General features: G+C 57.0%; 1 protein-coding gene across 10 annotated transcripts in view; it reads right to left on the bottom strand.

The window, feature by feature from the left end:
- Positions 1–133: 133 nt before the first annotated feature.
- The window catches only part of IL4I1 (interleukin 4 induced 1), a 37,104-nt gene continuing 23,839 nt past the window's right edge, over positions 134–13,398 (bottom strand). For 3 of the 10 annotated variants that reach the window (XM_042970484.1, XM_042970482.1, XM_042970483.1), the window contains exons 2-10: positions 11,171–11,293; positions 10,543–10,607; positions 8,857–9,029; positions 5,194–5,432; positions 4,430–4,542; positions 3,789–3,990; positions 2,024–2,092; positions 1,559–1,695; positions 134–1,068 (exon numbers count right to left, since the gene is read on the bottom strand). In XM_042970484.1, the coding sequence (XP_042826418.1) occupies positions 147–1,068; positions 1,559–1,695; positions 2,024–2,092; positions 3,789–3,990; positions 4,430–4,542; positions 5,194–5,432; positions 8,857–9,029; positions 10,543–10,568 (1,881 nt within the window). In that variant the 5' untranslated portion in view covers positions 10,569–10,607; positions 11,171–11,293 and the 3' untranslated portion in view covers positions 134–146. Of the gene's footprint in view, positions 1,069–1,558; positions 1,696–2,023; positions 2,093–3,788; positions 3,991–4,429; positions 4,543–5,193; positions 5,433–5,535; positions 5,571–5,831; positions 5,896–8,856; positions 9,030–10,542; positions 10,614–11,170; positions 11,294–13,398 lie in introns of those variants that run through there. The other 7 variants (XM_042970489.1, XM_042970490.1, XM_042970486.1 and 4 more) reach the window with 7 other exon arrangements.

Here is a 13,398-nt window from a genome sequence, read left to right as displayed (position 1 = left end):
GGCACAAAGCGGTGTCCATCTGGTCCCTCCTCTCCCCCTCCCCCGGTGGGGGCCCCACAGCTCCTTCCACCGCGAAGGCTAACGGCTTTGCTTCGTGCACATTGGGGAAGCTACTGAACCACACGGCTTTTTCTGAAAATACATTTTTAATGCTCGGGTCTCTTGGTGTGCTGAGCGGTCATCCCATGTGGGGCCGGAGCGTGGGTGGCACCAGCCTTTTGGAACTCGCACCGGGTGTGCCTGGGCACCTGGCGCACGAGCCCCTCCTCGTTGACCAGCGTGTGCCCCTCGCGGCTGTGCCCTTCGCGGCTGTTGATTAACACGGCCGCGCGCAGCGCCGACTTGACAGCAGTCTCCACCCAGCCGTGCGGGTAGGCCGTGTGCTCACCGGCGAAGTAGATGCGGCCGTAGGGGACTGACCAGTCGTAGTCCTGCCCGTCGTCCCCGCCGTCTTGCCAGAGCGTCGGCGGCTGCACCACGAAGCCGCCCTGGCTGTGTGGGTCCTCGGCCCAGCGTTTGATTGTGCCGCTGCCGTCCCAGAGCCGGTACACGATCGTCCCGTGCAGCGCCGCCACGTCATCGAGCGCCACGCGCATCGCCTCGTCCTGGCTCAGGCCGGCGAAGGCGGTGGCCGCGTCCGACCACGTGTACGAAGCCAGAAGCAGCGCGCCCTCTCCCGGCGGCGGGTAGAATATCACGCGCGACGGGCGGGCGGTGCTCGAGTGGCCGCCCTCGATGTGCTCGTCGTGCCAAAAGGGCCGGCGGAAGCTCAGGAACACCTTGGTGGCCGGCACGTAGTGCAGCGCGCGCAGCGCCTCCTGCCCCCTGCGCGTCAGCGGCGGCGAGAAGGCAATGCGCTGTAGCGCCGGCCCGCTGGCGGTGAGCAGCACCACATCCGCGGTCATGGCCTTCAGACTCCGGGCCCCGCGCGAGCTCGCGACGTGCACGCGCACATCGTGCGTCCTCTGCGTTATCGCCACGACAGGCGAGTGCAGCAACACTGGCCCCGACAGCGAGCTCAGCAGCGCGCGCGGCAGCAGGTCCCAGCCGCCCACGATGCGGCTGTACCTGCGGGCAGGGCGACAGCGTGATCCGGGAGCTCGGGCACTGCCCTGCCTTGTGGGCTCCTCCCCGCGGGCCCCGCCCTGGGCACTCCCCGGTACCCATCCTAGTTTTCACCTGCCGGGTCCCCTCTTATCCTGCCCCTTCTCGCGGGCCCCGCCCATTCATCTACCCTTGACCTCGCCAGTCCCTGACATCACCCGGAGGACCAGGGAGCAGAGAATGTGCGACCCGGGAACCCCGTCTCTTCTCTGAGCCACACCTTTTTCCGGGAACATTCTTACCCAGTTCCTCCGGAGGCCCCGGGACGAGAGGGCGCGTGTGGCCAGACGCGAGCTCCGCGTCTCTCCGCCCTCTGTGCCCCTTCCCGCACCTGTGCGTCCGGCTCCTTTCCCGCCAGTCCCGCCCCACCCAACGCCAACGGCTCCGCCCACTCCGTTTCTCGCCCGCATTGGCCCTCGTCGGCCCCGCCCTGTCCACTGGCCCCGCCTCTCACCGGAGCCGGTCGCTGAGGCAGCTGTGGGCCCTTAGGGCCTCCGCGAAGCTGAGATAGAAGAAGCCGTCCTTGGACATCACGTCTCCCAGGAGCCGAACGGCCGGCTGGCTCAAGTTCCCCTCCCCGAGGAGGTATTCCTGGGGGATGGGTGCGCGCCCGGGTCAGGACCCAAGCGTCCTGCACCTGCCTGTTCTGTCCCCGCTCCCATGGGGGTCCCTCCCAGGCTGAGCCTCCTGGTTCCGTGACAGGACCGTGAGCTAATATATTAGTACGGTTCTCTGAAGCTTAGCCATCCAGAGGAGGGACGCAAGCCCAGAGAGGGGGCCGTGTGCCGCCTCGGGTCAGGCAGGAGGGCCGTGGCAGGCCTGGAGTCCGGGACTCCTGCCTTCTGACTCCAGGGCTAAAGCCCATGGGTGCCCTCCTTGTTTCTGTTTCTCAGACGGCGACGCCAAGGCCCCCACTCACCAGGAGCGTGTGCCTTTCAAACTTCTTCATTGCCTTTCTGCAGCCCAGTTTCTTGAGATCTTTGAGGGCCTGTGGTGGAACAAGGGGACAGTGCTGAGCTCCAGGGGCAGGACTGCAGAAGCCAGACTTGGGGTCCAAACCTGGGTTCTCCTCCCGCACCTGCCCATGACCAGCCATTTACCATTCTTGCTCAAGTCAGCATGGTCCTTGTCCCTGCTGTGCCCTCGGCCTTGCCCTCCACTCTGGGAAGTTCTTCCCAAGTTGTTAATGCCCCTCATCCCCCAGCCTTCATCCCACCCTGACAGTGTCACACTCAGTCCTATTGGGTACTGTTGGCCTGCACTTGTCCTAGTCTGTGAGTTAGTAGAGGCAGGTATCGTGTCTGTTTTAGTCAATGCTGTATCCTCCTGGTGCTTAGTGATTGTCACCTGCATCACCGGGGGCACAGACAGAAGCAGAGTCCCTTCTGCCCCCTGTCAGCCCTGAGGGGTTATTCACTGGATCCTCCCCTGCCCACAACCCTCCTGTGGCTCCCCAGGGCCCGGGGCCCCTCAGTCACCATCTTATGGCAGCTGTCGTTCTGCAGCACTATGTGCAGTGCCCAGACCACTTTCGGGCCCCCCCGACACCTGCACCACACCACTGCACTCGTTCCCCTGCCTTGTCTTTGCCTGAAACATGAGTGGCCATCCTTTACTGCGCTGTTCACGTCTCCTCGCTTCCTGGGAGCCTCACAGCCCCATCTGATGTTAGCCTTCTTCTCTGTCCACGTGGCTTTCCCCTGTGGCTGGGGAACTCCTCAAAGCATGTGCTCCTTTGCTCACTCACTCATCATTCACCTTGCATCTCCCTAGGCTCCCTGAACTGGTCAGTGCCAGGGCACAGAAATGGCCTGGACTCAGTGCCCACCCTGGTCCAGGAGGGGAGCCAGACAGGAGCTCCCAGAGGCGGCCAAGGCTGGCTCCTCCCTGAGGGCACCAGCGAAGGCTTCCTGGAGGAGGGGACGTTGGACCTGGTTCTTGAGGGATTAGTAGGGTTCCCTGGGTGGGAAAGGGAAAAGGCCTGCCAGGCGGGGCAGGAAGCAAGAGCAAGGGCATGGGTGCAGGATGGTGAAGGAGCATTGTGGGTACGAAGGAGTGCAGGGCTGGGGTGTTTGGCCACTCCGAAGGCTTTGGAGGATAACAAACACTTCTTGGAGGAGAGATGAGGCTAGAGGGGTGAGAGAAACCAGACCACTCAGGGCTTGACCCTGAGGCTAAGGCGCTGGGGAGCCATAGGGAGCTGTGAGCAGGGGCTGGAACAAGGTGAAAAGCCTGAGCCAGAGCAGGGCCCGTGGGGACAGAGGGGTGGGAACACTGCAGGAGAGTCAGGGGGCAGGAGGGATGGGGCTGGGGACTGACTGGTGGTGGAAGGGACAGGGAGGGAGCTAGGACAGCACCTGAGGGTCTGTCTGCCTTGTGACTAGGGTGGGGGTGATGGGGCCATCGTGAGATGGGGGAACCTGGGAGTATGCGTGGGGTTAAGGGAAGATGCTGAGCTCGGTGGGAGCCGGAGGGTCCTGGGGTATGACCCGGGGAGGGGGGACGTGGACAAAAGTCTGGGTCCCCCAAGATGGATGGGGAAAACATCAGGTCGAAGACCAAAGTTTAAGCCAAAGGCCTTTGTAGAATCTGAGGCTGTCCGGACAGCGTGCGTGAGAAGCGGATCAGAGACCGAGGGCAGAGGGGTGTGAGGGACGGGCCGCGGGGCTCCCGAGGCTGCCTACCTGGTTGAGAGCCATCTGATAGATGTCTTCGGGCGAGTGGCCCTTCTCCCTGGGGCGCAGCTTGTAGCCCAGCTTCTCTGGCATCTTCTCCACCACATAGTTGCGCAGCTTCAGGTTGTTGACCTCTACCCACGTGTTCTCATCATACTGAGTGAATTTGGTCAGGTTGAGTCCCAGACTCTTGCAGAGCTGGTGGAGGATCCTGAAGGAGCGGGGAGAGGCTGCTGAGGGTCAGGCGGGGGCGGGGCCAGGGCTGGGAGGAGTTGGGGCCCCTCTTCCGGAGCGGGGGGGGGGGGGGGGGGGGGCGGGGTTGGGGATGGGCCTGAGTCCGCATCGGGGCTAGAGTCGGGTGGGAGGGCGGGTCACTGGAGCTGGGGCCGGAATGAGAGGAGAGAGAGGCTGGAAGGCTGAAGGTGTACGGGTTTCGGATCGTGTTTGGAGCCCCAGCAGGCTTTCGTTGGGGCTGAAGTGGGAATGAGGACAGAGCTTGGGTCGGGTGAGGGCTTGCGATGCGGAGGAGACAAGGTTGGGAGGGCAGAACTGGAACTCTGGCTGGACACGGAGCTCTGAGCACCTCAGGGACACAGAGGTGGGGCTAGGGGAGGCTTCGGTGCCCACAGGGCTGCCTGGCCAGGCCTCACCTGTGCGAGCTGGGCATGCGCATGGCTCCCAGCTCCCCAATCCAGCCTGTCTTCCGGTCCCGGTAGGTGAGGATGCGGCCTCCGATCCTGTTGTCTGCCTCCAGGATGGTGACCTGAGGGATGGGGGTGGGGAGCGCCAAGCAGGGCCCTTCAGCTCCTCCCACTGACCCCCCCATCCCCACCCTGTGCCAGCACCCAGCTTTCATCCGCACGGCAGCCCAGACCTAGACTAGAGAAGGACGCCCTTCTTCATGAAAAAGCCAGAGGAGCTGGTGGGAGAACAGATGTCCTAGTGAGCGCGTACAATATGCAGTTTCCCAGCTGCAGCAGGACGACTGCAAGCCAGACTGCAGAGGAACTTCCCAGCCTAGGGAGTGGGGGTGGAGGGGGAAGATTTCCTCCGTGCACAGAAGTCCTGGCCCAGCCCATTCTCCTTCTCGGCTTTCAGTGAGAGGGTCAGTGGTTAGACCTCAGGCAGTGTTCCTCGAGTGGAGTTACCATGGCCACCAGCACAAATTCCCCTCCGGGAGGTTGGAGGACTTTCAGAGGGACTTCCCTCAGGAATGAGAGAGAGTGGGGCAGGGAAGGTCAAAGGTCTCTCAGCCTCCCCTCCAGTTTCAGTCCCCAGACCAAGGGGGAAAGCACAGCTCCTCTCTCCACCTCCTACCAGCCCCTCAACAGGGACGTGGCCAGGCCCCTAACACCCGGGATTCCCGGCCTGCAGCACAAAAGACTCCAGGTAGACTGCAAGCAGCACTTCTCACCTTGTGTCCGGCATCACTGAGCACCTTGGCAGCCACCAGCCCAGCCACACCGGCACCAACCACAATCACCCTCTGGGGCTTTGAGGTTCGATTGAGGCCCAAGGTCACAACCTTGAGCAGCACCTCATAGTCAGGATCATGCATACATTTCTCAAAGGGATCCTGGCTATGGGAAGTCTTCCAGTCCAGGGAGGCCACCAGGCTGAAGAAGATGGAGATCAGGACGAGCAAGTACCGGGCTGGACGGAGGAGGAGGGGATCAGTGGGAAGGTCAGTGGGTATGTGTGGGGAGAGTGGGCTCCGTCCCCCCCGTCCCTGTGCCCCCCTCTCCTGCTTACTTACCCGACGAGGCCATAACTCTCCGCGGGAGATGGTGTCTAGTTTGGAGGGGAAGCAAGGGCCACTGTGACAGGGGCCTGGGTCCCACCCCAGGCCCCGTCCCTAAGGCCACCCGTCTCTCTGGAGCCTCATGCCTCCATCTACCCCTTCTAGCAGTCTCCTGTTCTGTGCTCACCTATCTGCCCCCCTGTCCCCGTCCCTGCCCTCCTTGTCCTTCTCTTCTCTGTTCCCCTCTCCTCTGCCCTGTCTCCCTGGGTCTATTTCTGTGGGTCCCAGTTTCTTGGCAGCCTCCCCTCTACCTTGGGCTCTCTGTGGACAGCAGTACCACCCTCTCTCTCCTGTTGCTTCCAAAGGTCTGCCCTGGCCCCCTTCTTGGTCCTTAAACAATGAGCTGAGCCCCGCCCTCCCCTCCCTTTGAGAAATCTGCAGTGGGGGAAATGAAACTACTTTCCTGGGTTGTAGGGTCAGGTGCTTAGAATTTAGTTGAGGCTGGAGGGGGTGGGCGTTGGGGAAAGGGGGTTGAGAGGAAGCAAATCGGTCTATTTTCTTCCTCTTGCCCCAAATAGTTCTGGGGCGGTTGGAAGGCCGGAAATAAATGCTCAGGTAACCATGCTAAGGGTGCCTGGTCTCAGGGTCCCTGTGTCTGTCCTCCTCTGTGCTCTCTCTGTCTCCTTAATTCCTGGGGCGGGGGTGGGGGGGTGTCTGGCCTTGGGGCCGCATGTTCCCTGTGATAGTCTGAGTCTGTCCCTGTGTCTAGTTGTCGCTGTGCCCTGAAGGGCCCTTGCTGGCTCCACTCCCCTCCCACATGGCTGCTCTGAGCCTCCGTCTTCCCCTCCGTGAAATGGACTCAGTAGTGGGACTTGCAGGCAACAGCACAGTGCTCAGAGGCATGGGCTCGGGGCCAGCCTGCCTGGGTCCTGAGCCTGGTGCCTGCCTGTGTGGTTCTGGTCTCCAGCTGTCAAGTGGGGGCCGTGAATCCAGGTCAGGCCTTGTGAACAAGCGCCTGGGTCAATACTACAACTTGCTCCTTAGAAACTGCCAGCTGCTGTCACCGTGGGGGCGCTGGCAGGGGTTCAGGGAATGACCCCCCACCCCCACCCCTGCTCCCCAGCCCTGCACAAGTCGCAGCCCAGGATGTGTGCTCACCCTTCCCATCCCTACGTTGAGAACCACTGTGGCTCTCCGCTCACACTAGGGTGCTGGGGGCTCAGCAAAAAGGCCACTGGAGCTTCCGCCTCTCTGCCTTTGGCCTTAGCCTTCTCCACCTGTCTGTGGGGTGCTTTTTTCCTGAGGGGGGCAGGCAGAACAAGAGGACCCAGCCTCAAGGGGTCCCCACTCGTGGCAGCAGGGGTCCCTCGGCCTTTGGGACTTTAGCCAAGGGGACACGTGGTGGGTCCCCTGAAATGGGGGGAGGTAGAGAGCAATTTCAGGGGGGTTTCTTGGGGTGGGGGGAGAAGGCACCAGGCAGCTGGTGGCAGATCCTCTCCAGCAACAAGATGGGAAAATCCAAACAGTACATCAAAGAGGGATGTGGTTTGGTGGAGGGTGGGGGTTGGAGGGGGTATATCTGAGTGAGTCAGTAAACATATGATGCAGGGGCCTGGGAGGCAGCAGCCAAGCAGGAAACACAATCAGCTGGACAGAGCCTTGGGCCTTGAGGCCAAATGCCAAGAAAGCAAAGGGGACAGTCAGCAAAAACGACGGAGACGGTCCCCACGGTGAGCGTGCACTTATGGGGTCCTGTGCTCAGTGCTTCGCGCTCACTGTGGACCTCACAGAGCTGCTCTTGGCAGAGGAGGGATCTGACAGATGGACAGGGGGCAGGTGGGGGAGGAGGACCCCAGGACTCACCCCAGGCCTCCCCATCACAGACCCTGCCTCCTTCCTTCATGGCAACATGAGTTGAGCACACCATGCTCTAGCCCTACTCACGCACACCGCCTGGTTTCTCCTCTAATCCCAGACACCTTGTGTCGGAGGGGGAGCCCGGCCTGCAGAGCTGGGGGTCCGGCTGGCCCCTCCCCGGAGGCCCATCTGTGCTACTTCCCCATGGCAATGTCACGAGCAGGAGTAACATGGACGCAGAAAGGGGTGGAGGCCGCAGGGCTGTGGAACTCCTGCACTGGTCTCGGCAAGCCGTGTCGGTCCCCAGATCAGTTTGGAGGGCCCTGCCGGGGTCCGAGTAGACCCCCTGGTCTCTCCACCACAGGATTGCGCTTAAAAATCCCCTGGCTCCGGGCACGCCCCGAGCTCACCTCCTGGACTCTACAACAAAAGTGGGGTGCTGACCTCACCCAAGGGGCTCAGCAGGACAGGGAAAGGAAGGGAGAGGAACCCAACTCATGAGGCCACCCAGGACTGGAAACCAGCAGCGCCTGAGGGAGCAGGAGCCCTACTAGGGCCAGGCCTGATTGATCTTGCTACCTATAACATGACTGGGTGCTGTTTAGCACCACGTGCCAGACATGCTTCACTTCATTTACTCCGGGAACAATTCTGACAAGGTGGGTTTAGCTGTCCCCATTTCACGGTGGAGAAAACCAAGGCCCAGAGAAGTCACCAGCTAAGAAGTAGCAGAACCTGGGTGTGATCCCAGCAGCCTGGCTCCAGTCCCATGTTCTTAAGCACTTTTTTTAACCAGCAGAAAGCTCAGGCTTGTGAACTAGGGACGGGGTCAGGGCAGGGTCTCTCTGCCTCGGCACTGTTGACATTGGGGGCCATCTTGGTGGGGACCATCCTGTGCATCGTAGGATGCCGAACAGCCTCACTGGCCTTTACCCTCTAGATGCCGGCAGCACCCGCCCCTCAAAGTGTGACAAAAGACACTGTCTCCAGGCATTGTCAATCATTCTCTGGGGAAGGGGACACAAAATCACCCTGGCTAAGAACCACTGGGTTACGCTTAGGTTGATGTTGAACAGAACTCCCACAGGTGGCCAGATATGGTGCAGGATGGGGACGGACGTGGATATGGGGGCAGGAAAAGAAATAGTGGCAGCCACACAGATGTGCAGGGGAGAGGGCTAGTGCCTACATATATTGCTTTCCCAGAGTCAGTTCAAAGACCATGAGTGGTTGGTACTAAAACTTTCCCCAAGTCTCAGAAGAGGGCAGGGCCTTGCCCAGGGGATGTCCAGGGCCCCAGGTGGAAGTCAGGGCTCTGGGCCTGGATCGGGGACGGGTACAGAGAGCAGAGGACAGACTTACCAGAGGCCCTTGATCTATGGCCTGACTCCTGGACAGAGTCCCCCTTCCTACGGAGCCCTCCTGCCCCTCCTTCCCCAGTTTCCAGAATCCCTGGGCCCCATGGGGGCGGGCACTCACTGCACAGCTGGCTCTGGGGGGCCCTCTCAGTGCCCATGGCCTTTCTGGTTAGCCCGGGACAGAAGTCATCTTCGGGCGTGTGCGGAAACGGGGTGAATGATGGTGGCTTTGTCCTGATTCCTGTTAGATTAAAGGTGCCAGCGTCCTGGTGTGAAGTCAGAACAGTGGTGAGGCTGTGGACAGCAGGTCCTCCTTTCTCAACTGCTTTTCATTATGGAAATTTCAAACATATGTAACAACAGAGAGACTAGGATGCCGAACTCAAGTGCATCCGTCGCCTCCTAGCCCATCTTGTTTCATTCACATTTTCTCTTTCCTCCTCGGATTATTTTACAGCAAATACCAGACATCTTATTATTTTGTAGGTAAATACTTCAGGATGCTTCTCGAAGACAGGGGTCTGCAAACTTTTTCTGTAAATATGTGGGGCTTTTTGGCCCACACCATCTGTCTTGCCTACTCAATTCTGCCCTCCAAGTAGCCACAGCATGTATAAATGAATTGGTTGTGGCTGTGTTCCAATAAAAATTTATTTACAAAATCAGGAAGTGGAACTGTAGTTTGCCAACCAACTTCTGCTCTAAAAAAATATATGAACTCATTTGCTTTAAAAAAACAAAAACCAAAAACCAAAACTACAGGGGTACCTGGGTGGCTCAGTCACTTAAATATCCATCCGAGTCTTGGTTCTGGCTCAGGTCACGATCTCACGGTTCATGAGTTTTGAGCCCCACATTGGGCTCCGCATGGACAGCATGGACCCTGCTCGGGATTCTCTCCCTCTCTCTCTGCCCCTCCCCCACTTGTGCTGTCTCTCAAACTAAACTAAAAAAACAAAAAACAAAAAAACCACAATGCCATTACCACATTTAAAAATGGCATTAGGGGCGCCTGGGTGGCTCAGTCAGTTAAGTATCCAACTCTTGGTTTCCGCTCAGGTCATGATCGCATGGTTTCACAGGTTCAAGCCCGTATCAAGCTCTACACTGACAGTGTGGAGCCTGCTTGGGATTCTCTCCCTCTCTCTCTGCCCCTCCCCCACTTGTGCCATCTCTGTCTCTCAAAATAAACTTAAAAAAACAAATAAATAAAAATGGCATTAAACCAAAGTCCGCATTTCCCTGACTGTCTCAAAAAATTAACAGTTGGAAAAAAAAAAAGAAGAAAAAAAAATTAACAGTCGGTTTGAATCAAAACTCAAGACAGGGCCCACTTGGCATTTGAGTGATGCTGAGGGTCTTTGTCAATGAGTTATTACTTTCAGGTTGGTGGATTTGGTGTCTGTGTCCTTGGAACCAAAGGGCTTAATGGGACCCCACAGCCCCAGGCCAGGCCTGAACCTGGCAGAGCAGCGCACCAGGTCTGGTTTCTGCCTCGGGGAAATCTTTGGAGGTCATGGGTGCGACCAGGACGGTGTCTGCCTGTGAAGTGTGTGTGTGCACCAGGTGAGTCACTGGCGTTTGAAGTGATCGGTGCCCACGTGTGAGGACTCTAGGGCGGGCACAGGGGCAGCGTGGCCGAGTCAAGCCTGGCTGGGGGCTAGCTTCTGAGGCTGAGGGATTTTGTTCCCGGAAGTTCTGCAGAACACTGCTGCCCGGAGAGTCTGAGGGCAGGCTTTTTAGGCACCCAAGTAATTTCAAGGTTGATTGAAAACGGGAGCAGTGGTGTGCTGGGGCTGGCTCATACCAGTGCACGAGAGCGGATGGTTTCATTTTTAGGGTCTTTTTCTCGGTTTGGTTCTGCAAGCCATTCTTTAAAAAAAAAAAAAAAAAAATTCTGATCAATCTCCCGAAACACAGATTTACTCCAAACTCATTTCTTCCCAATCACTGGATTACATTTTACTATTCTGTATATTCTTGGGGTGAATTCACTGTATCTAGATAGTGCATGTCAATTTCCCAAATTCATGCTCAGCGACGTCATGTTCAGTGACCTCAAGTCGATAGCTTGAAATCAGCCCCGGTGGGAGTATTTACACCATGGGACCAACAACTGGTACCCCATGAGGGCTCTCCCCTTCTCTGGAGAGCCAGCTATTCAACATTTACCAGCACACCACTGCTTGGGAGTCCTTGGTTTCAACCTCCCCTAAAAGATCAAGGGTGCTGTTTGGGGACATCTGATCCTTCTGACGCCAAGCTGTGGCTGACAGGAAGAGGCATGATCCTGGGGAAGGTGCTGGGCCATAGAGAGGCAGTCGTTTGAAAGGGTTTCTTTGAGATTAACAGAAAGCCATGGCCACAAATCTAATTGCCACTCTTATCCCTGTACGGGGAGAAGAAACGCAGGTGTAGCTTATGGAGAGATTCACCTTTAAAAGCCACTGATTCCAAATTTAGTCACCACATTGGCTGTCTTCGTACTAATTAATGAAGAGGAACCTTAAGCAGAGGCCATTTGTCTGCACTGGCAAAGAAGCGCATCTGTTTTCTTCCTGGAAAGGGAAACGGCAATTACAATGAAGTCATCATCTGCAGGGTGGTACCCAGTCAGCTGCTGAATCTGTTGCAATCTCAGGGACCCCTCCCTGACTCCCCGAGGAAGCCTGTTGGGGCCGCTTTCCCTGTGGCACCATAACACTGTAGCCAGCCGTCCCACATGGCCATCGTCCTGATTTTGAACTGTATTTGAGTGGGTTGCCCAAGATCCCTTGGGGAACAGGAAGAAAATAGATGGAACTTCAATGTTTTCGTTAAAAAAAAAAAATAAATAAATACAGCTCTGGGGCACCTGCGTAGCTCAGTCGGTTAAGCGTCTTGACTTCAGCTAAGGTATTGATCTCACAGTTTGTAAGTTTGAGCCCCACACTGGGTTCTGGACTGACAGCTCGGAGCCTGGAGCTGCTTCAGATTCTGTGTCCCCCTCTCTCTGCCCCTCCCCTCCTTGTGCTCTCTCTCAAAAATAAACATTAAAATTTTTTTTTTAAATCTAAAAAAAAAAAAAATTAAAAAATACAGCTATATGAAAGCAATTAAGTTTTATGAGCGTTTAATATGCAAAACAGGCAAATGATATACATTTGAAATGCAGGCTCAGGGGAAATCTTAGCACAACTGTCTGGCCCCTGCCAGCAACCTGTGTGTGGGCGGAAACACTGTCCCATTTTTGTGACCCCGATGGCAGGCCAGCTATTTAGCAGGTGCTCCAAAAATGGGTGTTGAATGAATAAATGTGTATAAAATACGAACTACTTCCTACTTTCTAGGGGGACTTGAGGCTGCCCCATCCCACCTCCCCCTTCAGGGAGAGGGGTCAGATACGGGTCGCGGAGGCTCTGAAGGCCAACTTGCCAGGAAGGTGGTGGGGAGCTTTTAGAGAGAATCAAGTGGTTTAGTCTGGGGGTTCCCTTCTCCCTCTGTGGCTTTTGCAAGACACTTGTTCTGGGAAGCCAAAGATGGTGAAACGACTTATGGTCATGACTTTGGGCAACTGGACCACAGGTCTCCAGGAATAAGCTTTGGGCATTCCTTAGCAAAAAGCAGGCTCAGCGAGGCAAAGGCCGGAGGGACAGACTCTCCACCCCGCCGCAGGAGATCAGATCCAACTGCTGGGCGTCATTCTCGCCTACGGGAACTGGGGACAAGAGGCACAATGTTGGGCATGTGGAAATGACCCGAACAAATCCGCATCCCAGCTTTGCCTGCTTTCCACCTCTGAGGCACAACGAGCACCCTCCAGCTAGCCCCGGGAAATGGAGAGGGACGCTGCCCATGGCACCCGCTGCTGCGGAGCTACCGCCTTCGGGACGATGGCAAAGGACTGGACATTGATGTGTATCTAAGATATAACCTAGAACGTCACCTGCACACACTCTCCCATGTGTCCCTCCTCTGCCGTCAGCACCAGAGGAACATACCGCTTGCGTTTTGGCACAGAGGCGGGCCTAAATGCGTCGTCTAGTTCTGCTGGTTTCTGAGTTCCAGACAAACGGCCTCTTCATGCGGTTTTTACCTGGAACCTGCTCTTTTTACCCAGCCTTCTAAGTTATCCACGTTAATGGCATCTTTTTTGTTCCACAATAAATTTTATTTAGGAAAGCAACATACAGTCACAGGTATTTCAGACAGTGCAGCAGTGTAAAGACAAATACAAAAGACACTTGGGATACAACTGGTTGCCTTCTGTTCTTCCGGACACTGGATCTCACTGTAACTAACTAGGTTTGCTTTAGCGTTGGTCAAGTTCAGAACCAAGTCTGTGGCCGCCTCTGGCACCCGTGGCCATTTCAGCAGGCCATTTTGTGGATGAACATTTTATGCTGTTTTTTCATCTCTGTTGTTCATTCATTCGCAAATGTGAGGGATGGTGCCGACGTCACAAAAGGGAATAAGGAACGCTCCTTGCCCGCAGGGGCTCACACTCTTCTGGTGAGGCAGTGACGTAACCAGTTGGCCTAAGATCGTGTGGCGAGTGTTATCAAAGGTGCGAGCTCAGTGTGGTGCAGGGACCACAGGACGGCCATCTGACCCAGCTTTTGGGGTGGCCGAGAGGGCTTCCTGGAGGAGGTGAGGCCTAAGATAAGGAGACCTGGACAATCAG

Source organism: Panthera tigris, chromosome E2 (assembly GCF_018350195.1).
Source record: "Panthera tigris isolate Pti1 chromosome E2, P.tigris_Pti1_mat1.1, whole genome shotgun sequence".
NCBI classification, from domain to species: Eukaryota; Metazoa; Chordata; class Mammalia; order Carnivora; family Felidae; genus Panthera; species Panthera tigris.
This window is presented reverse-complemented; position numbering and strand designations above follow the sequence as displayed.